The sequence below is a fragment of the Cnephaeus nilssonii genome (genome assembly GCF_951640355.1).
Source record: "Cnephaeus nilssonii genome assembly, chromosome: 13".
Lineage (NCBI taxonomy): Eukaryota > Metazoa > Chordata > Mammalia > Chiroptera > Vespertilionidae > Cnephaeus > Cnephaeus nilssonii.
Genome location: NC_137084.1, coordinates 81698167 through 81721048, shown reverse-complemented (window position 1 = coordinate 81721048; position 22882 = coordinate 81698167). Strand labels below are relative to the sequence as shown.

The following is a 22882-nucleotide window of genomic DNA, read 5'->3' as shown; positions in this document are numbered from 1 at the left end:
GCAGGGCCGCTGGACAGCGCTTCCTCAGGGCGGGAGGTGGGCAGGGCTGGTTTCAACCCGCGGCTCTGACCTGGCCTGGGTGCTGGTCTCCCTCTTCTTTTCTTCCCGATGCCCACGGGTTTTGGTCACGCTGGGAGCCAGGCTGGCCTAGAACAGGAGTTAATCCTGCAATCTGCAGGGGCTTACGGCCTTCAGCAGTTTTCTCTGGCCGAGGAAGTCCTGCTGTGCGGGCACGTGACTTGATGCGCTTTGTGCATTGAGCTCTCGGTGCCGTCGGTGTGAGCTTACTCAGCCCGCGGCCGGCGGCTTCTTGGGCAGCAGTCCGTTCTCTGCACGGGGCTCCGAAAACTGGGGCCGCATCCCGAGGCGGCCGGTTCTGGGTTCTGGGCGTCACTCCGTTAGGGTCCCAGGGGGCGGTGGGGAGGGCCACGGGCGGTCCGGGCTGCCATCTCGGCGCACTGCGCACACCTCGTGGCCAGAAGAGGCAGCTCCATCCGTGGCCCGTGCGGCCTGTCGGACTGGAATTGCCATCTCAGTGCGGTTTTTGTTTCTGTGTTTTTGTAGGAGGATGTGCCGTGTGCGCAGACACCGTAGCCCTTGATCTCTTTGCCACATCAGAGTTAATGACCGTCTCGGCACTCGCTGGCGCACAGTGACGTGAGATGAGGGCTGCCTTGTGAAAGGGGCAGGTTTGTGGTTTCCAGCATCAGCAGCGGCTCCTCTGAGCTGCTCCCGGCGAGGTCTGCACGGACGCGGGGCAGCGAGGCCGCTCGGGGGCTGGAGCGGCTGCTAAGGTTCAGGGTTTAAATCCTCGGCCAGTGTCTCAGTGGGCCGTGCGGGCGATTAGGAAAACGCTGGCTTCCCAGCACCGCGTCTTGGGCCCCGCGGAGCAGAGTCCTTGAGGAGAGCAAGCACTCGATGACTTTTAAGCAGCGCAGGACGCGTGGCAAAGAACAAGCGTGCTGAGTGCGGCCCGCGGGCCCGGCCGGGAGAAGGCCTGTGCGCCGAGAACACTGATTGGGAAGTGGTGATTTAAGAGAAAAGATTCCTGAAGCGAAGAAGCCTTGAGTTCTTACCTGGGCGTGCAAGGCACCCCGGGCCTCGGAGACACGTGCTGTCCCACGTGCGGGCAGCGGAAGCGGGCAGGTGGGTGGTGAGCGGGCACTGGGTGTCGAGGGGGAAGTCAGAGAGGTTGGCATGTTTTAAACACGGTTTGTGTTCGTCTTAAATGTATTGAAAGTTGTTTGCACGAGGCTGGCTGCTTTCTCAGGGTTGCTTGCCTGACGCCGTTCAGGACCCCCTCGGGGAGCTGGTGACCGGCGGAGGGCCCCTGCAGGGCCGGGCAGGCGCTGCTGCTCTCCGTGGGATCGGCCGGAGAGCTTTCATGAAAACGGGGTAACGGGCCAGAGGACGGAAAGCAGAACCTGCACGCAGAGGTTCCTGTTTTGCCCGCGGCCACCTCGGGACGCACGCATCTGCCTGCCCTGACCGGACCTCCCGGCGCCGGCTGCATCAGAGCCGCGCGGCTGCGGGAGCGGCTGGCTGTCAGACACTCGGGCGGCCTCGTCCCGGTAAGTGGCTGCGTTGTGTTTCCTGAGCAGCATTGCACTTCCTTCCCCGGAGGAGCTGAAACCTTAGCGGCAGCCCTTTGGGATGGCGGGGCCTCGATCACAGACCTCAGGCTCCGGGGGCCCATCAGAGGTCGTCTGGGGGGGGCGGGGGGGATGCAGTTGCCTGTCTGCAGTGGAGAGTGACTTCTGTGAAGATCTCAGCGAAAAGGGGAGTGAGGTTTGCTCTTAACAAGAGAGTACATGGTGACGATAAGCTTTTAAGTTCAACTCGATGCAGAAAACCACACACCTGCGGCTGCAGGCAGACTCCTTCCCTGTTGCTCCCTCTCAGCCCGAGACAGACGAACATTTAACCCTAAGAAGCCAGGGACTCAGACCTCGCAAGAGAGCCAGGCTGTTGTGCGTGCTGGTCACCCTGTGTAGCCCTGGCCTCGGGAACGACTGATGTGGCAGGGGTGGGTCACCGGGTCGGGCGGGTGAGCAGGAGTATGACTTCCAGGTCCCCTTCTGCCCCCGGACGGGGAGCGGGTCTGCTGAGGCTGGCCTGGAGGGTGTGGGTTCGGGGAAGACCTCACAGCGCGAGTCCAGGGGATCGTGAGAGCGTGTTCATTAAAGCGGGCTCAGTGAGACAGGAAGGCTCAGGGTGGGTAGAAGCAGCAACGGGAGAGCCGGGCGGGGCTGTGCGTAGCTCCCTGGAGAGCAGGGAAGAAGCGAGCCACGCCCGGCTGCGCGAATTCGCCGGGAAACACCAGTCACAGCGACAGCAGTGAGCCACGCCGGGCTGCTGCCGCTCACAGGGAGTCAGGAAAGGGGGGCGTGGAGACAGGTTCAGCTTGGGATGAACTGCTGCCGCCTGCTACACCCCAGGGAGCCAGGCTTGTGGGGACCTTAGAGTTTAGGAGAAAGAAAGTAAAAAGTTCACGCCCGAGAAAAGGCCGGCAGGCTCCAAAGTCCGTGCTGGGCTTTGTTTTGAGGGTGTTTATCTTTCTTCTGCTGGTGGAGTCCTAGGGCGGTCTCGGGAGAGTCTTACAGAACGGTCATCTTTCCCAGGAGTGTCCTTCGAAATGTGGCTACTTCACAACAGCCTAGAGGGGAGTGTGGCATTATTCTCTGGTCGGTTTCACTGCCTTACTCCTATCTTGGGTCTGTCTGGCTCTAATTGTTGTTGTTTTGGTTATTTGTTCCCCTGACTTCATCTGTCCTTGGGTTTGGCTGGCACAAATGGCATAAATTGGGTCTCTGTTATCTGTCTGCCTGACCAGCGTGATTTAAGCTCTGTGTTCTCTGGTTAGGGAGGGGAGGGATAAACATTTGCTCTCAAGTGGCCTTGGTTAGGGAACTGTAAAGTGTTAATTGTTTGGCATTGTTTAACGATCTTGCCTCAGTTTCCCCGTCCCACTTGCCAGGAGTTTTCCTAGCTGCTCCTGCTCCTGCCTCACTTATAGTAGGGAGTTGACGGGTGTAACCAGACTGTGTTGCAAGAAGCCTTGTAACCCATCAGTCTGCATTAAATGGTCTGAATAGGGAAAATGAGGACATGTTTTAAGAGGTTCATGCCTCATGGTTGTTGCGTGGACTCATGTATCTAACACCATCGGAGCCCCCGAAGGCGCAGCCACGGGTCGCTGAGGGCACGCGGAGCTGCAGGCGGACAGCTGGGCAAGGGCAGGCTCAGCAGCTGCTTTTGCTCGGTGGTTGGTTGTCCTTACGCGGGACAAGCACTCTGAGACAGCACCTCTCCCGGTTCTGTCTGGTAATGAAATATGTGGGGGTTCTCTCCACATCCGGAGTGGGGTCTTACTGTTCTGAGTCTCTTTTCTGAAGATTTTTTTTCTGTCATAATTGGGTCAAAGATATTAATCCCCTACACGATTAATAATAGGAAAGTGGATCCCGAGTTACAGCTCCCCAGGAGTGACAGATATTTGCCAGGTATTATAAGTGCAAGAGCCATGAGCTCAGGTCGGAACATTTAGCCAAGAAAGGAGATAACTTACTCTCTGCTGAGGAGCCCAGTCAGTCTGTGGAGAAGGAAGCAGGGTAGAAGGTGAGAATTCAAAGGGAGTCTGTTATTATTAAGGTGCGTCTGAATGCTTTGCTGGATTTTTAAAGACTGAGATTTATTTTGTATACCGTATATCCTTACTTCCTGTCATCAATAAGTTCTTGGAAACTGTGACTTTAAAGGAAACGATGTATACTGAGACTGATCTTCTGTAGATTGATATAACCAAGAGTTACATTCTTACAGCATATCCCTACTCACAAAAGCATCACCAAACTTCTAACTAAAGACCCGAACACTTCGGATACTAAACATTGAAGTAAAAGTGAGCTGTACATACGTTTAGGAAAGATGAACAAAAACTGGTAAGATAATTACTTCCCAGTTCACTTTCCCCAGTTCCGGTCGCAGGTGTCTCTCTCTGCAGCTCACGGGCAAGGAAGGAACCCACCCTGGACAGGACAGCCTCCCATCACAGGACCACTCACACCCACACCCACCCACGCAGCGTGGGGCAATGGAGATGTGGGAGGAAACCAGACTCCCTAGAGAAAACCTGCACAGATATGGGGAGAGTACAAACTTCACCGACAGTGGCCCTGGCTGGAAATCATTTTTAAAAAATATACATATTTTTATTGATTTCAGAGAGGAAGGGAGAGGGAGAGAGATTGAAACATCAATGATGAGAGAGAATCATTGATTGGCTGCCTCCTGCACGCCCCACACTGGGGATCGAGCCCACAGCCTGGGCAGGTGCCCTGTCTGGAAATAGAACCGTGGCCTCCTGGTTCATAGGTTGATGCTCAACCACTGAGCCACAGTGGACAGGTGGGAATCACTTTTAAAAAAATCAGCATTATAAATGAAATGATGTTGAAAAAATGAGGTTATTTGAGGGCTGATGTATATAAATAGTTAACCCTTGAACAACATGAACTTGGACTGTGTGGGTCCACTTATATGTAGTCTTTAAAATAAATATGTATAGAGCTGTAAATATATTTTCTCTTTCTTATTTTTACTAGCACTTTTTAATAACATAAACAGTTGATTAATACATACTTTGTATGTTATAAAAATGCTATTAATAGTTAAGTTTTGGGGGAGTCAAAAGTTATACTTGGATTTTTGAGGGTCTGCACCCTCAACCCGCACGTAAAATTCAGAATTTTATTAGTCAGATATATAATCCTGAATTTATATATACACACATGTGTATTCAGAAATTCCTGAGGCAGACTAAGATGGTGGCAGATTAGGTGGAAGCTACTCTCACCTCCTCCCAGCACCAAATTGGAATTACTCCTAAATTATAGAGTAATCATCCTGAATAACCAACTGAAGACTAGCTGGAGAGAAGCCATATAACCAAGCACTTGCAGGAGCCACGTTGAGACTGGAAGAAGTGCAGAGGTGTAAGAGGGCTGGCTGGGCTGCATGGGCAGCAGCTGAAGTTCTGGAGGGGTATCTCAGCTGCAGTACGTTCCCCCCGAGAAATGTGGGGTCTAAACTCCAAGCCAGGCTCCCCAGCCTAGAGCCCCAGAACTGGGAAAGGAGCCCACGTAGCATCCAGCTGTGAAAAGCAGTGGGGTCTCTGTCCACTAGGGAGAGATGGTTAGTGACACAGACACCCTCTTAAAGGGCCAATGCCCCAAATTTTGTTTATAGTCACTTACCCTGGGCTCTGGCAGAGGGAGGGCAGAGTGGACTAGAGCTGCATGAGGAGAGTCTGAGGTTGTGGCTCTGGGGAGAGAGCTAAGTGGTCAGCCCCCAGGATCCCTGTGCTGAGTCATTCCTCTGTACTGTAGAAGCCATCTTTCTTGGGCAGGGCCGTCTGGTCCATGCACATAGCCTGCGGGCCAGCAATAGCCCCACCTCCTGGAGTGCCTCTCTCCCCCGTAGGGAGCTATGCCTTGCCGAGGAGTGAGCAGAGGCTCTAAGTCCAGCCGGAGCCTGGGGGTGGAGGCAGAGCTCCGTGAGCTTTGAAACACTTGCTGACCTGCCCCCAGGCCTGGTGCTGGTGAAAGCCAGGCTTGGTACGCAGCTTCGTGCTTTCCACACGCAACCAGGCCTAGCAGAGGGAGCCACAAGCTGTGCATCACTGGTAGCTCCAAACAGGCTGCCCAGGGCCAGTCACAGGCAGTGTCTGAAATTGGCGTGCACTGGAGTCTCTCTAAAAAGGCCCAGAACCAATACACCTGGTGGTTCAGACAACAACAGAACAGGGATCCAGTAAGCTTCACAAGCAGCATATCTGCAGGGAAATCTCGGCAGACACCAAACCCTGCTGAGGGAACTCCGCTTTGTGTGATCAGCACCTGCACAGCAGCTTGCACACCATGGTCAGGGTTGAGCATCACAGTCAGCCAGCCAGAGGGGCGATCCCATGCACAAATGGGCCAATGCACAAATGGGCGATCCCATGCACAAATGGGCCAATAGCAATCAAGACTCAATTATAAGAGGAGGACCCACATTATATACACAAGGGGCATTCCAGAGCTCAGGTGATCAGGGAAACTGTGCCAGTGGGTCTCACAAGACACCTACTATATAAGGCCACTTAATAGCAGATCTATCTAATACACAGAAACAAACACAAAGAGGCAGCCAAAATGGGGAGACAAAGGAACAGACCCCAAATGAAAGAACAAGAGGATTCTTCAGGAGAAGAGCTAAATGAAATGGACCCAAGCAATTTATCTGCTAAAGAGTTCAAAGTAATGATTATCAGGATGATCAACAGCATGAAAAAGGACATAGATACCACAAAAAAGAACCAGTCAGAAATGAAGAATGCAATATCCAAAATCAAGAATACACTGGAAGGAATAAACAATAGGTTGGATGAAGTGGAGGATCAAATCAGCGATTTGGAAGACAAGGTAGGGAAAAACACCCAATCAGAGGAGTAAAAAGAAAAGAGAATTAAAAAAAAAAAATGAGCATAGTTTAAGGGACCTTTGGGATGTGAAGTGTAACAACATTCACAACATAGGGATACCAGAAGGAGAAGAGAGAGAACAAGGGATTAACAACTATTTAAAGAAATAACCAGAGCCCAGGGTAAGTGACTAAAAACTTCCCTAACCTGGTGAAGGAAAAGACACACAAGTCCAAGAAGCTCAGAGAGTTCCAAACAAGATGGACTCAAAGAGGTTCATACCAAGACATAGCATAATTAAAATGCCAAAGGTTAAAGACAAAGAGAAATCTTAAACCACAAGAGAAAGGCAGTTAATTACCTACAAGGGAACTCCCATAAGACTGTCAGCTGATTTTTCAACAGAAACATTTCATGCCAAAAGTGATTGGCATTACATATTCAACATGATGAAAAACAAGGACCTACAACCAAGGCTACTTTACCCAGCAAGGCTATCATTTAAAATTAAGAGAGAAATGTTTTTTTTTTTTAGTCTAAAACAAAAGCTAAAGGTATTTGTTACCACCACACCAGTAGTACAGGAAATGTTAAAGGGCTTGCTTTAAGAAGAAGAAGGAGGAGGGATAGGAGGAAGGAAGAGGAAAGAGGAAGGAGGAGAAAGGAGAAGAAGAGGAAAAAGAAAACAAAACAAAACAGGAACACAGTTAAAAAGTAAAATAATAGTAAATATGTACCTAGCAATAATCACTTTAAATGTAAATGGCTTAAATGTTTCAATCAAAAGACATAGGGTAGCTGAATGGATAAGAAAACAAGACCCATATATATGCTGTCTTCAAGAGACCCACCTGAGAACGAAAGATAGACACAGACTAAAAATAAAGGATGGAAAAAGATATTTCATGCAAATGGAAAGGAAAAAAAAATCTGGGGTAGCAATACTTATATCTGACAAAATAGACTTTAAAAGCAAGCCTATAGTATGAGACAAAGAAGGCCACTGCATAACGATAAAGGGAGCAGCGCAGCAGGAGGTTATAACCCTTGTAAACACTATGCACCCAACATAGAGCACCTAAGTATGTAAACCAAATCTTGATGGACATAAAGGGACAGATTGACAGTAATACAGTTATAGTAGCGATTTTAACACCCCATTAACATCAATGGATAGATTTTCCAGACATAAAATCAGCAAGGAGATGGCAGCTTTAAATGATGCACTAGATCAAATGGATTTAATTGATATCTTCAAAGCATTTCACCCCAAAGCAGCAGGATATACATTTTTTTCAAGTGCACATGTAACATTTTCTAGGATAGACCACATGTTAGGAACATAAAAGTCTCAAAATATTTAAGAAAATTGAAATATCAAGCATCTTCTCTGACTATAATGTTATGAAGCTAGAAATCAATCACAAGAAGAAAACTGAAAAACACACAAAGACATGGAGGCTAACTAACATTTTACTAAACAATGAATGGGCTAACAATGAGATCAAGGAAGAAATCAAAAGATACCTTGAAACAAAGGAAAATAAGAATACAACTACCCCAAATCTGTGGGACACAGGAAGAGCAATCTTAAGAGGGAAATTCATAGCATTACAGGCCTATCTCAAGAAACAAGAAAAAGCCCAAATAAGCAATCTAACTTGACAATTACAGGAACTTGAAAAATAACAACGAACAATTTCCAAAGTGAGCAGAAGGAAGGAAAAGATCAGAGCAGAGTAAACAAAACAGAGTCTAAAAAAACAATATAAACGATCAGTGAGACCAAGAGCAGGTTCTTTGAAGGGATAAACAAGATTGACAAACCTTTAACCAGACTCAACAAGAAAAAAGAGAGAGGACCCCAAAAAATAAAATGAGAAATGAAAGAGGAGAAGTAACAACTGACACCAAAGAAATACAAACGCTGGTAAGAAAATATTATGAGCAGCTAAATGCCAACAAATTGGACAATCTGGACCAAATGGATAAAATCCTAGAAACATAGTCTTTCAAAATGAATCAGGAAGAATCAGATGATCTGAATAGACAGATACAAATACTGAAATTAAACAATAATAAAAAAACTCCCAACAAACAAAAGTCCTGGACCACTGGCTTTCATTGGCGAATTTTACCAAACATTCAAAGAATAACACCTATCCTTCTCAAGCTATTCCAAATAATTCAAGAGGAGGGAAGACTCCCAAGCTCATTTATGAGGCCAGCATGATACTAATTCTAAAACCAGATAAAGACACTACAAAAAATTAAAATCATAGGCCAATATCTGATGAACATAGATGCTAAAATCCTTAACAAATTATTTGCAAACCGAGTCCAGCAATACATTAAAAAGATCATACACCATGATCAAGTGGGATTTATTCTGGGGATGCAAGTTTGGTACAATATCTGCAAATCAATAAATGTGATATACCACATAAACAAAATGCAGGATAAAAACCACATGATCATATCAATAGATGCAGAAAAAGTATTTGATAAAATCCAGCACCCATTTATGATAAAAACTCTCAGAAGAGTGGGAATAGGGGGAACATACCTCAATGTAATAAAGGCCATATATGACAAACCCACCGCCAACATCATTCTCAATGGGCAAAAACAACAGGTGTTCCCCTTAAGATCAGGAACAAGACAGGGATGCCCACTTTGACCACTCTTACTCAACATGGTACTGGAAGTCCTAGCCACAGCAATCAGACAAGAAGATGAAATAAAAGGCATCCACATTGGAAAGGAAGAATAATAAAACTGTCATTATTTGCAGATGACATGATACTGTATATAGAGAACCCTAGAGATGCCACCAAAAAAATACTAGAACTAATTAATGAATTCTGTAAAGTAGCAGGATACAAAAGAAATATCCAGAAATAATTTTTATACACCAATAATGAACTATTAGAAAGGGAAACTAAGAAAACAATTCCATTTTCAGTGCTTAAAAAAGAATAAAATACCTAGGAATGAAATTTAACCAAGGATGTATAAGACCTGCACTTGGGAAATACTAAGACACTGAAAAAAGAAACCGAAAAAGATACAAATAAGTGGAAACATACATGTTCATGGATAGGAAGAATTACACCTTAAAATGTCCATACTACCCAAGGCAATCTATAGTTTCAATGCAATTCCCGTCAAGACACCAGGGTGTATATCACAAATATTCCACAAATTTATACAGAACCACAAAAGACCCCGAATAGCAACAGCGATCTTGAGAAAGAAGAACAAACTTGAAGGAATTATGCTACCTAATATCAAACTGTACTGCAATACCATCCTATATAATAAAAGCCTAATATGCAGATCAACTGAACGGCAGAACGACAGGTGGAACAACTGGTCACTATGATGTACACTGACCACCAGGGGGCAGACGCTCAATGCAGGAGCTGCCCCCAGCCCACAGATCCAGTCCAGACAAGGCAGATGCCAGTGGGGGGCTCCCCGCGAGTGCCCTGCTGGTCGCTCCCTCTGTGGGAGGCGACTGGCAGTGGTGGCAGGGGGTGGGGCTGGTGAGTGGGTGGCGCCAGGCCAGCCAAGGCGGGTGCCAGTGGGGGCTCCCCCCCCCGATTGCCCCACAGATGGGCCCTGATTGCCAGGTAGGCCTAGGGACCCTATCAGTGCACAAATTTCGTGCACTGGGCCTCTAGTAGTAAATAAAACAGCTTGGCACTGGCATGAAAACAGACACATAGATCAATGGAACAGAATACAGAGCCCAGAAATAAGCCCACACCTTTACAGTTAATTAATATTTTATAACGGAGGCAAAAACATAAATGGGAAAGGACAGTCTATTCAGTAAATAGTGTTGGGGAATTTGGACAAATGTGTGCAAAAGAGTGAAACTAGACCACCTTTTTACACCACACACAAGACAAGACTAAACTAAAAATGAAATAAAGACTTAAATGTTAGACTCGAAACCATAAGACTCCTAGAAGAAAACATAGCAGTAAAATCTTGGACATTTCTATAGCAATATTTTTTTCTGATATATCTCCTCAGGCAAGGGAAACAAAAGAAGAAATAAACAAATGGAACTACATCAAACTAAGTTTTTGCACAGCAAAGCAAACCATCAGCAAAATGAAAAGATAGCCCACCGAAAGGGAGAACATACCGGTATTCACCAATAATACATCTGATAAGACTTAATATCCAAAATTTATAAAGAACTTATAAAACAACACCAAGAAACAATCCAATTTAAAAATGGGCAAAGGATCTAAATAGACACTTCTCCAAAGAGGACAAACAGATGGCCAATAGAGATGAAAAGATGCTCAAGGTCACTAATCACCTGAGAGATGCAAACTAAAATGACAGTGAGGTACCATCTCACACCTGTCAGAATGGCCATCATCAGTAAATCACAAACGACAAATGTTGGTGAGGATGTGGAGAAAAAGGAACCCTTGTGCACTGTTAGTGGGGATGCAGAGTGGTGCAGCCACTGTGGGAAACTGTGGAGGTTCCTCAAAAAATTAAAAATGGAACTGCCCTATGGCCTAGTGATTCCACTTCTGGGAATTTATCCGAAGAAACGCGCAACACTAATTTGAAAGAATATGTGCACCCCTATGTCCATAGCAGCGTTGTTTACAATAGCCAAGATTCGGAAGCAGCCCAAGTGCCCCTGAGCAGATGAGTGGATAAAACAGCTGTGGTACATTTGCACAATGGAACACTACTCAGCCATAAAAATGGAAGAAAATGTTACCCATTGCGACAGCTTGGATGGATTTGGAGAACATTATGCTAAGTGAAATATCCAGTCGGAGAAAGACAAATACCATATGGTCTCACTATGTGGAATCGAATGAACAAACTGAATAACAAGCAAAATACAGACTCATAGACAGAGAGCAGGCAGACAGCTCTTGGGAGGTGGGGGAAGGCAGGGGGAATGAGGGATTGAGCAAAAAGGAAAAACAGAAGGAACTCATGGACACAGACAACTGTCTGGTGATTATGGGGGTGGGTGGAGGTGGAGGGGGTGTATGGGAAAAAGTAAGCTAAAGAGAAAAAAATAAATTCCTATCATATACATATGTGATATATATATATATATATATATATATATATATATATATATATATATATATAGAATAATTATAAAGGCAGCGTTTATTAAAATACGTTTCGTTTTCAAAATGTAATAGAAATCAGTGTGTATACATTTTTGGGACACCTGTATATGTGATAGGAATTTCTGAGTAATTGCCAACTAACTAGGACATTGAAACTTGACTAGCGCGTCCCTGGCCCTGTGCCATTGCCTCCTGGGACAGTGGCCACCGGCCCTCCTGGGCCTTCCCCATGCGGGCACTGGGAGGGGCGGCACACAGCACAGCGCTGTTCTCCTGGAGCTTATAGTCTTGGATGGGTGAGGCTGGAGAGCAAGGCTTTAATCAAACAAGCATACACAGCAATGGATCATTAGAATGGTGACAAATGCCCTAGAGCCGTGGTCGGCAAACTGCGGCTTGCGAGCCACATGCGGCTCTTTGGCCCCTTGAGTGTGGCTCTTCCACAAAATACCACGGCCTGGGTGAGTCTATTTTGAAGAAGTGGTGTTAGAAGAAGTTGAAGTTTAAAAAATTTGGCTCTCAAAAGAAATTTCAATCGTTGTACTGTTGATATTTGGCTCTGTTGACTAATGAGTTTGCCGACCACTGTGCTAGAGGATTGATCAATAGCGCTATTAAAAACTGAGCCTATTGAGACAGCATGGAGGGGCCTGGAGAGTCTCATGCTAAGTGAAGTAAGTCAGTCAGAGAAAGACACGCATCACATGATCTCACTCATATGAGGAATCTAAGTAACAAAATAAACTGATGAACGGAGTGGACCCAGAGCCGTGGGAGCATGGAGTAGAGTGCGGAGTCTTGGAGGGGAGATGGGGGAGGGTGAGTGGGCGGGAGGTGATCAACCAAAGACCCCGTATGCATCTATGCATAACCCATGGACACAGACAGTGGGGTGGTGAGGGCCTGGGGCGGGGGGCGGGGCGGAATGGAAGGGGCCAATGGGGGAAAAAGGGGACGTATGTAATACTTTCAACAGTAAAGAAGTATTAAAAACAACAACAGAATAGAAAGAAAAAACAAAAACAAAAAAACCTGGGCCCAGGCCTCTGACCTAGGAAGGGTGGTCGGAGCGGGTTCCCTGAGGAAGTGACATTTAACTCGAGGTCTGAACGAGGAGCCCGTTAACGAGGCGGAGGGGGGGAACAGCGTTGAAGCGGGGAGCCGGTTGCGCTCAGAGGAGAGTTGCCCGGAATGTTGGTTCCTCTCCCAGACAGGAAGGTGCAGGGAGGGGCGGGCGCTGGGCCAGAGGCCCGTGTTCGAGTCCTCGTTCTGCCACTTGGTGTGTGTTAGCAGGCAAGTCACCCACCAGTCTGCGCCTTAGTGTCCTCCTCTGTAACACCTCATGGGGCTGCTTGAGCGTTAAACACCTGGCTGGAACGCGCTCTGGTTTCTTGCATATTGACTACCGATGTCTAGTGGGTGCTACACTAATGAGGGGGGCAAAAGAGGCCGAGCCTTTGCCTACTGTGGTGGCTCAGTAGTTGGAGTGTCGGCCCTTGCCGACAAAGGGTCACGGGTTCAATCCCTGGTCAAGAGCACGTACCTGGGTTGCAGGTTTGAACCCTTACCCCAATTGCTCCGGTTGGGGCACCTGCAGGAGGCAACCGATCAATGTGTCTCTCTTACATCGATGTTTCTCTCTCTCTTTCTTTCTCCCTTCCCCCCCACCTCCCGCTCCACTCTCTTTAAAAATCAATGGAAAAAATATCCTCGAGTGAGGATTAACAACAACGAAAAAAGTCCGAGCCTTTACTGTGAAGGAAGAGACATACATAGATTGATTTCCCAAAGATCAAAGAATTAGCTAATGGAAGATCTGACCTGGGACAATAATTTTTAAAAGATTCACTTTGTGCTTTTTTTTCTTCATTAAATCATGCTTCTTTGTTCGCTTATACAGCGAGTGATGCATTTGAGTATTTAGAACTGAATGGCTCTGTTATTCATCAGATGGTTTTCACAGTTCCTAGGGTTTGTTTGAAAATGGTTTGGGTGTGGCTCTGAGTGACTTGAGTTTGGTGATCAGATCCGGGGTCCTTTGGGGGTTGCTGGTTTCCTCTGACAATGGCGGGGTGCAGTTGCAGGGGAATCTAAGGTGATTTCCAGCTGATGGTCTTTGTGGCAGCTTTCCCCGGTGGTCCTGCCCTCAGGCGTGTAGACGGAATGTGGTTGGTGTTAGTCATGGACAGCGAGCACCACCTCTCCGTGCAGATGGTGCCGTGTGTGGGGAGCTTCCGAGAGCTGCTTGCTGGGACTCCGTGGAGGTCCCAGGTGATGTGCTACAGGTATGGCATGCTGTGAAGGCCCCCCTTATCATGCTCACCATGTGTGTGGGGTGAGGTGGGGGTCACGGAGCAGGAATAGGGCTGTGACGACCTTGAGGGGTCTGTGTTTGCATTAGATGTACTGTGTTGGGGGAAACTTACTGTCACTTTTGGTGTATCTGTGTCAGTGTAGTCATTATCGACATTGCTGGGATGGGATTCAGAAATGGAAACTTACAAGTTTCCAGTTCATTTAAATCCCTTATTTGCTATTCTTCTAAAAGTAGGTGCCCTAAACGCATCCTCTCCCCTGAAAGCTACAGACTGTTTCCTTTCAGGTTATAGAAAATAGGATCTTATGTGGTTACTAGGGGCCCAGTGCACGAATTCGTGCACCTTGAAAGGAACTGTGGGCTGCGAGGCTGTGGTGGGCACAGGGGCGGATCTCAGCCCATCCTCCACACCCCGGCCCAGCCCCCGGTCCTCTGTCTGCCGGCAGTCCCCACCGCCACCGCAGCTCCCACGCACAGACAGCGCCGGCCCTGATTGCACCCACTGACGTCGTGGAGTGATTGGGGCCAGCGCCAACAGTGGGTGCAAGCGGGACCAGCGCCATCAGTGGGTGCGAGCAGCGGCTGCTGCCCCGATCGCCCCTCAGGAGCAGGGGGAGGTGGAGAAGCCCTGAGGGGCGATCGGGGCCAGCAGCCGCCGCTCGCACCCGCTGATAATGTCGAGTGATCGGGGCCGGCACCGGCAGCAGGTGCGAGTGCCCGGCGGGACTGTGGCATGGAAGCAAAGAATTTTCAGTAACCACCAGAGGCTCGCCCCAATAACAGTGACCGGTGCCCTGCCTTGGTCTGGGGCCCCTGCTCACCTGCTCCACCATCCCATGGCAGCCGATGTCTGCCATGTTCCGCGTGCGCCTTCTGGCGGTCAGTGCACATCATACCAACTGGTTGTTCGGTTGTTTGGTTGTTCTCTCATTCGGTCTATTTGTGCATTAGGGTTTTATATATATAGATGCTTTATATTTTTCAAAGCACGATTACTTTATCAGCGGTGGTCCTTGCATTAGTAGCTGATGTTATAGGTGAAAAACAGAGGTTCAGGATTTCACCTGACTTCTCCTCCAAGTTGAGACCCAGGTTGGACCTTCTTGGACAGTTGAACCCTGGTTCTCCTTGTGGAGGCTGTGGTTGATTAGAATACAGGTAAGGGTTCTTTTAGGAGATCTTTTTTAAAAATCCTCACCTGAGGATATTTTTCCATTGGTTTTTAGAGAGAGTGGAAGAGAGAGGGAAAGACAGAGAGAACATCCATGTGAGAGAAACACATCGATTGGTTGCCTCCTGCAGGAGCCCCGACCAGGGTCCGGGCTGGGGAGGAGCCTGTAACCGAGATATGTGCCCTTGACCAGAATTGAACCCGGGACCCTTGCCGATGCTCTATCCACTGAGCCAAACCAGCAAGGGCTGTTTATGGATTTTTAAAAAAAATACATTTTATTGATTTTTTTACAGAGAGGAAGGGAGAGAGATAGAGAGCTAGAAACATCGATGAGAGAGAAACATCAATCAGCTGCTTCCTGCACCCCCCCCCCCACTGGGGATGTGCCCACAACCACAGTACATGCCCTTGACCGGAATCGAACTCGGGACCCTCCAGTCCGCAGGCCGACGCTCTATCCACTGAGCCAAACCGGTTTCGGCTGTTTATGGATTTTAGAGAGAGGAACATCGATGTGAGAGAGAAACATCTACGGGATGATGCTCCAACCGAGCCACACCGGCCAGGGCTGCCCAGCTCTCATTCTGCGCGGGCGGCCCCGTCTCAGAAAGCGTCACGAGAGAAAGCGGAAGGCTTTCCTGTGGCTTCTGCGCCATAGAGCTGAGTGGCCTGGACCAGGTACAGGCCCCCTTCTCTGCGCACGGCCTGGGCAGTCTTCATCTGTTCACAGGCACTTTCAGGCCGAGTGTCCTGTCACCGCTTGTTCAGGTGAAACTCCGGCTGTCGAATGCCCAGGGCTGTCCTCGCCAGGGTATTCTGACACCATGTGCTTTTCTCTCTTGAAAAGCAACTTCCATCCCATCTCCCCTTCCAGCTCAACTCCCGCAGCCCCAGCGACTCCCGGGCATCGCAGCAGCCCCCACCTGCTGCTCTGTGGTTCGCTCCTTTGCTTCTTTCAGCCTCTGGCCCCCCACGGAGCCGCTGCCTGTCTCCCCGCCAGCGCTGCGCCCTAGAGCCTGGCGGCGGCCCGGGGGTCTCGCTGTTGGTGTGGGACATGAGTGAACTTCTCTTGAAACTGTGCTCTGACGTTTTCCCTTTTATCTTCAGGCTGAAGATGGAGAGCAGCGTGCTCTGCCTCCTGAGCCTCGCCCTGAGGCCAGTGTTGCTGGGTAAGTGGAGGCAGTGGGGGCGGGCGGGGGGTGATTCTCAGAAGTCTCGTGAGCAATGGAAAAGCCATCTGGGGTGTTTTCATTTCCCCTCGGTTTGCTGGAAATGGAACCCTAAGCTGGAACTGCAGTCTGTGGCGACCGTGGTTTCAGAAGCCGCCGTCGGTCCCGGAAGGCCCAGGCTCCGTGTGATACAGAGAAACCTCCCTCTGCCTTCCTGCCCTTCAAATCACCGTCTTCTCATTTGTTTTTTATTTGATCCTCACCCGAGGATATTTCCCATTGATTTTTAGGGAGAGTGGCAGAGAGAGGGAGAGACAGAGAGAAATATCGATGTGAGAGAGACACACCGATTGGTTGCCCCCTGCACCTCCCCTGACCGGGGCCCGGACAGGGGAGGAGCCTGCAACCAAGGTACGTGCCCTTCACCGGAATCGAACCCGGGACCCTGTGGTCCACAGGCCGATGCTCTGTCCACTGAGCCACACCGGCCAGGGCTCATATTGTCATCTTTAAATTCACCGCTGGTGTCAGATCAGGAAATGAAATCACCAAAGAAAGTCCCAGAATCCCTGTCATTGCTTCATGCTTCAGCCAGGGTAGCCTTCTGTGGTTCCTCTTCCTGATTTGGGTGGTTTCTGTGCCGGCGCCGCTCTCCCCGCCTGCCCCAGGCACCCTTGTCCTCCAGGTCCCCGCCTGCTGGCTGCCTCCGCCACCAGGTGGCCTCCCTGTTGCAGGTGCTGAGAGCTCAGGTGCTCTTGCCCGTCTCCTGTCCAACCTTCCCATCGCTCCGTCTTTCTTACCGTCCCAGGCGTCTCTGCGGAGAACAAATGACCGCTGCTCTGCTCGCACGGCCTTTCCCTTTTCTCTGTCCGTGCTTTTACCTGGATGGTGACCCACACACACTCAGCGGGTACACGAAAGAGCTGCCTTGGCTCTAGTTCCAGGCAACAGGGTGCACGTGCACACACATGGACACACGTGCGCGCAACACACGCGCACATGCACATGCCTGGACACATGTGCACACATACGCACAAGCACACACATGCGCACAAACCTGGGCACACATACGCACACACACGTGCACATGCCTGGGCACACATATGCGCGCACATAAAGCGCACAAGCACGCACGTGCACACACGGAAGTGTATGCGTCAGAGAGCTTTTCCCACGGTGTTAACACTTGCAGAGTCCTGCGTCATTTCCCGGGGGGTGCCCGCAGCCCGAGGAGGCCGCCAGCCCGCTGTGTTACTTGCTGGCGGGTTCGTGCCTGGGCTTCCCCCTTAGAAAGTCTCCTTTTCCTCGGCCATTTCTCTACGGAGGTTACCCAATGGCTCTAAGCTTCCCTTTGCTTAGGCTGCCGCTCTTGCCTTCCTACAAACACATTTTACCCTGCACACAGCATGCTGAATGCTAATTACAGTCCCTCCTTACAGCATCACCCACCCGCAAACTCGCTCAGTTCTTCCTGACAGGAAAACTCCAAACTGTTTGTGGAGCTCATTTTGATTTCTTTCCAAATAATTCTCTGCAGAGGGGCTGGGGTCCCCATTTCCTTTTCCGTCTCCCCACTGTGTGCCCGCTGTCTCTGTCTCCCCACTGTGTGCCCGCTGTCTCCCTCTCCCCACTGTGTGCCCGCTGTCTCCGTCTCCCCGCTGTATGCCCACTCTCTCCGTCTCCCCACTGTGTGCCCGCTGTCTCCGTCTCCCCACTGTGTGCCCGCTGTCTCCGTCTCCCCACTGTGTGCCCGCTCTCTCCGTCTCCCCACTGTGTGCCCGCTATTTCCGTCTCCCCACTGTGTGCCCGCTATTTCCGTCTCCCCACTGTGTGCCCGCTGTCTCCGTCTCCCCACTGTGTGCCCGCTCTCTCCGTCTCCCCGCTGTGTGCCCGCTATTTCCGTCTCCCCACTGTGTGCCCGCTATTTCCGTCTCCCCACTGTGTGCCCGCTGTCTCCCTCTCCCCACTGTGTGCCCGCTATTTCCGTCTCCCCACTGTGTGCCCGCTGTCTCCGTCTCCCCACTGTGTGCCCGCTATTTCCGTCTCCCCACTGTGTGCCCGCTGTCTCCGTCTCCCCACTGTGTGCCCGCTGTCTCCGTCTCCCCACTGTGTGCCCGCTGTCTCCAATTCACCACTGTGTGCCCGCTGTCTCCGTCTCACCAATGTGTGCCCGCTGTCTCCGTCTCCCCACTGTGTGCCCGCTGTCTCCGTCTCCCCACTGTGTGCCCGCTGTCCCCATCTCCCCACTGTGTGCCCGCTGTCTCCATCTCCCCACTGTGTGCCCGCTGTCTCCGTCTCCCCACTGTGTGCCCGTTGTCTCCGTCTCCCCACTGTGTGCCCGCTGTCTCCATCTCCCCACTGTGTGCCCGCTGTCTCCCTCTCCCCACTGTGTGCCCGCTGTCTCCGTCTCCCCACTGTGTGCCCGCTGTCTCCATCTCCCCACTGTGTCCCCGCTGTCTCCGTCTCCCCACTGTGTGCCCGCTGTCTCCGTCTCCCCACTGTGTGCCCGCTGTCTCCATCTCTCCACTGTGTCCCCGCTGTCTCCGTCTCCCCACTGTGTGCCCGCTGTCTCTGTCTCCCCACTGTGTGCCCGCTGTCTCCATCTCCCCACTGTGTCCCCGCTATCTCTGTATCCCCACTGTGTACCCGCTGTCTCCGTCTCCCCACTGTGTGCCCGCTGTCTCCGTCTCCCCACTGTATGCCCGCTGTCTCCCCACTGTGTGCCTGCTGTCTCCATCTCCCCACTGTGTCCCCGCTATCTCTGTATCCCCACTGTGTGCCCGCTGTCTCCATCTCCCCACTGTGTGCCCGCTGTCTCCATCTCCCCACTGTGTCCCCGCTATCTCTGTATCCCCACTGTGTGCCCGCTGTCTCCCTCTCCCCACTGTGTGCCCGCTGTCTCCCTTCCCCACTGTGTGCCCGCTGTCTCCATCTCCCCACTGTGTCCCCGCTATCTCTGTATCCCCACTGTGTACCCGCTGTCTCCGTCTCCCCACTGTGTGCCCGCTGTCTCCGTCTCCCCACTGTATGCCCGCTGTCTCCCCACTGTGTGCCTGCTGTCTCCATCTCCCCACTGTGTCCCCGCTATCTCTGTATCCCCACTGTGTGCCCGCTGTCTCCATCTCCCCACTGTGTGCCCGCTGTCTCCATCTCCCCACTGTGTCCCCGCTATCTCTGTATCCCCACTGTGTGCCCGCTGTCTCCCTCTCCCCACTGTGTGCCCGCTGTCTCCCTTCCCCACTGTGTGCCCGCTGTCTCCATCTCCCCACTGTGTCCCCGCTATCTCTGTATCCCCACTGTGTGCCCGCTGTCTCCCTCTCCCCACTGTGTGCCTGCTCTCTCCGTCTCCCCACTGTGTGCCCGCTGTCTCCCTCTCCCCACTGTGTGCCCGCTGTCTCCCTTCCCCACTGTGTGCCCGCTGTCTCCATCTCCCCACTGTGTGCCCGCTGTCTCCGTCTCCCCACTGTGTGCCTGCTGTCTCCTTCTCCCCACTGTGTGCCCGCTGTCTCCGTCTCCCCACTGTGTGCCCGCTGTCTCCATCTCCCCACTGTGCCCCCGCTATCTCTGTCTCCCCACTGTGTGCCCGCTGTTGGCAGGGCAGCAGCACTCGCCCTCGGCCGCAGTGTGGATGAAAAGCCCACACAGTCTTCATTCCCCGTGTGTGCACTTGGTTCTTCTCTGATAGAAACTGGCCAGTATCTAAGCTTGTCTTTCTTTTTCTTTTCTCTTTAATTTAAATGTCATCTTTCCGTTGTAATTCACAGCATCGTGCTCAGACAATCATATATTTTAGGAAGTGTGTCCCCAGATCTTTCCAATGCCCACCTGGCACCATACACAGTTATTGCAATACTAGGGGCCCAGTGCACAAATTCATGCGCCTTGAAAGGAACTGTGGGCCGCGAGGCTGTGGTGGGCACAGGGGTGGGTCTCGGCCCATCCTCTGCGCCCTGTCCAGCCCCTCCTTCTACGGCCCCGGTCCCCTGTCTGCTGGCAGCCCCGCTCCCGCCACTGCCGCTCCCACGTGCTGACGGCGCCAGTCCCGCTCGCACCCGCTGACGGCGTGGAGCAATTGGGGCTGGTGCCAGCAGCGGGTGCGAGCAGGGCCAGCGCGGACAGCAGGTGCGAGCGCCGGGCGGGACTGCCATGTGGGAGCAAAGAATTCTCAGTAACCACCAGAGGCTCACCCCGATGACAGCTACCGGTGCCCCGCCTTGGTCTGGCGCCCCCACTCACCAGCTCCACCATCCTGCCATGGCCGATGGCCGCCATGTTCCGTGCTCTGCCACCTGCTGCCGATGCCCACCATGTTCCACGGGCACCCCCTGGTGGTCAGCGCACGTCACAGCAACCGATTGTTTGGTTGTTCCTTTATTCAGTCTATTTGCATATTGGGGTTTTATATAGATAGACTAGAGGCCTGGTGCACAAAATTCGTGCACAGCGGGTGTCCCTCAGCCCAACCTGCACCCTCTCCAATCTGGGACCCCTGGGGGATGTCCGACTGCCGGTTTAGGCCCGACCCCACCAGCAGTTGGACATCCCTCTCACAATCCGGGACCGCTGGCTCATAATCACTTGCCTCCCTGCCTGCCTGATCACCCCTAACCACCTCTGCCTGCCTGCCTGATTGTCCCTAACTGCCTTTGCCTGATCGCCCCCTAACCACTCCCCTGCTGGCCTGAATGCCCCCAACTGCCCTCCCCTGCCGACCTGATCACCCCAACTGCCCTCCCCTGCTGGCCTGATTGCCCCCTAACTGCTTGCTCCCCCATGCCAGCCTGATCTCGCCCCTAACTGCTTGCTCCCCTGCCGGCCTCATCGCCCCTAACAGCCTCTGCCTCGGCCCCCGCCACCGTGGCTTTGTCCGGAAGAAAGTTGGATGTCTGGAAGATGTCCCGCTGACCTGGTCTAATTAGCATATTGTCCTTTTATTAGTATAGATCACTGTGTTTCTTGTGCTGTACCTCCCATCCCCGGGGCTGTTCTGTAACAGCCCATCGGTGGCCCTCAGTCCCTTCCCCTCTCCCAGCCTCCCCCTCCCCTCTGTCAGCATCGTCTCTAAAGGTGTCTTTCTTGGCGATGTTGACTCTTTCTTGTGAAAACAGCATATCTTCTGAAAACAGGAGTGTCCGTCTAACGGTTCTCCCTGTGAGTGAAAAGAGGAATGACTGGAGCAGGTGCAGGGAGAGTGGGCTGGTACCGTGCGTGCCACGCCCCGGAGGCTGGGCGCCAGGGCTGCTGGCGGGGCTGGGGTGGGGGTGGGGGTGGGGTGGGAGGAGGCAGACACAAAGGCCACGCAGGGGAGAGCTGTGCCTGCGCTGGCCTCATTCCGAGGACCCGCACGCACGCACGGCAGCCAGAAGCAGCGGCGAATGCAGAGATGAGCTTCTGTGAAGGAACCAAAGAACAGAGCAGACAGGAAGGAAGGGAAAATACCTGGGAGTGGCTTTGTCCATGGGGAACGGTTGGCTAACCAAGAACAAGGGACAGCCCCTTCCTGTGCGTGGGCGTTTACGTACCCCCCGGAAAGCAGGGACCACAGGGTTCTCTTCCTTCTTTGGAAAGGAGGTGGGGGGGATTCTGGGAAGGGGAGGGGCCGATAGGAGAAGGCCAGGTAGCCTGTGTCGCAGAGCCCTTGTCTGATCCCTGTGGTGACCACAGGGTGTCCCCCTCCCGGGAAGGCCATGCTGCTTCGAGCGAGGGCCTCTGCACACGTGTCCACGTTGGGTCAGCTGGGAGGGCAGGTGTGTGGCCCGTGGTGATGGATACTGGTCTGTGCGTCCAGGGCACTTTCCTAACGCTGCCTCCTCTGGCCCTTGGCTCCTGCAGGCTATTTCTTGGGCCTGAACGACCTGCTCGTGTCCTCCCTGGAGCTGACAGTGCATGCGGGTGAGCCCGCCCTGCTGGGCTGCGTGTTCCAGAGCGTGGAAGGGAAACGCGTGACCAAGGTCGACTGGACATTCTCACCCAGGGAGGACGCCAAGGTAACGAGGACACAGGACTGAGGTCGGGACACGAGGGAGGGGGGTCAGGTCTCCAGGGCCGGGAGGTGAGTGTTAGGAGCTCGGGCTCTGGAGCGCGTCAGGACCCCGCTCTTCTGGACGTTCAGCCTCGCGGCGCGTCCGCCTCCGTCTGCAAGGGCGAAGCGATGTCCTCCTGAGGAGCTGAGGGGAGGCGTGCGCGTCAAGTTTCAGTTCCTCTCCTCAGTGTTGCCCTCTTAGAGCAGCGCAGGTGCCTGGGAGGGGAGTGAGCTGGTGAGAGACCTTGGTTTGCAGTCGGTTGTGGCCTCGGCATGTATGTGCGGGAGAATCTTCTCGGCCTCCTTCCCAGCTGTGGGCCACGTGGGGGTGGCAGGTCAGCACAGCTGTGGGCCACGTGGGGGTGGCAGGTCAGCACAGCTGTGGGCGTGGCAGGTCAGCACAGCTGTGGGCCCCGTGGGGGGTGGCAGGTGCAGCACAGCTGTGGGCCACGTGGGGGTGGCAGGTCAGCACAGCTGTGGGCCACGTGGGGGTGGCAGGTCAGCACAGCTGTGGGCCACGTGGGGGTGGCAGGTCAGCACAGCTGTGGGCCACGTGGGGGTGGCAGGTCAGCACAGCTGTGGGCCACGTGGGGGTGGGGAGGTCAGCA

At 52.0% G+C, this 22882-nt stretch overlaps 1 protein-coding gene across 1 annotated transcript in view; it reads left to right on the top strand.

Moving 5' to 3' along the window:
- Nucleotides 1-1202: 1202 nt before the first annotated feature.
- Nucleotides 1203-22882, top strand: part of JAML (junction adhesion molecule like) — a 37791-nt gene continuing 16111 nt past the window's right edge. The window contains exons 1-3 of the mRNA XM_079787769.1: nucleotides 1203-1571; nucleotides 16191-16252; nucleotides 22085-22239. Coding sequence (XP_079643895.1) covers nucleotides 16198-16252; nucleotides 22085-22239 — 210 coding nt within the window. The 5' untranslated portion in view covers nucleotides 1203-1571; nucleotides 16191-16197. The remainder of the gene's footprint in view (nucleotides 1572-16190; nucleotides 16253-22084; nucleotides 22240-22882) is intronic.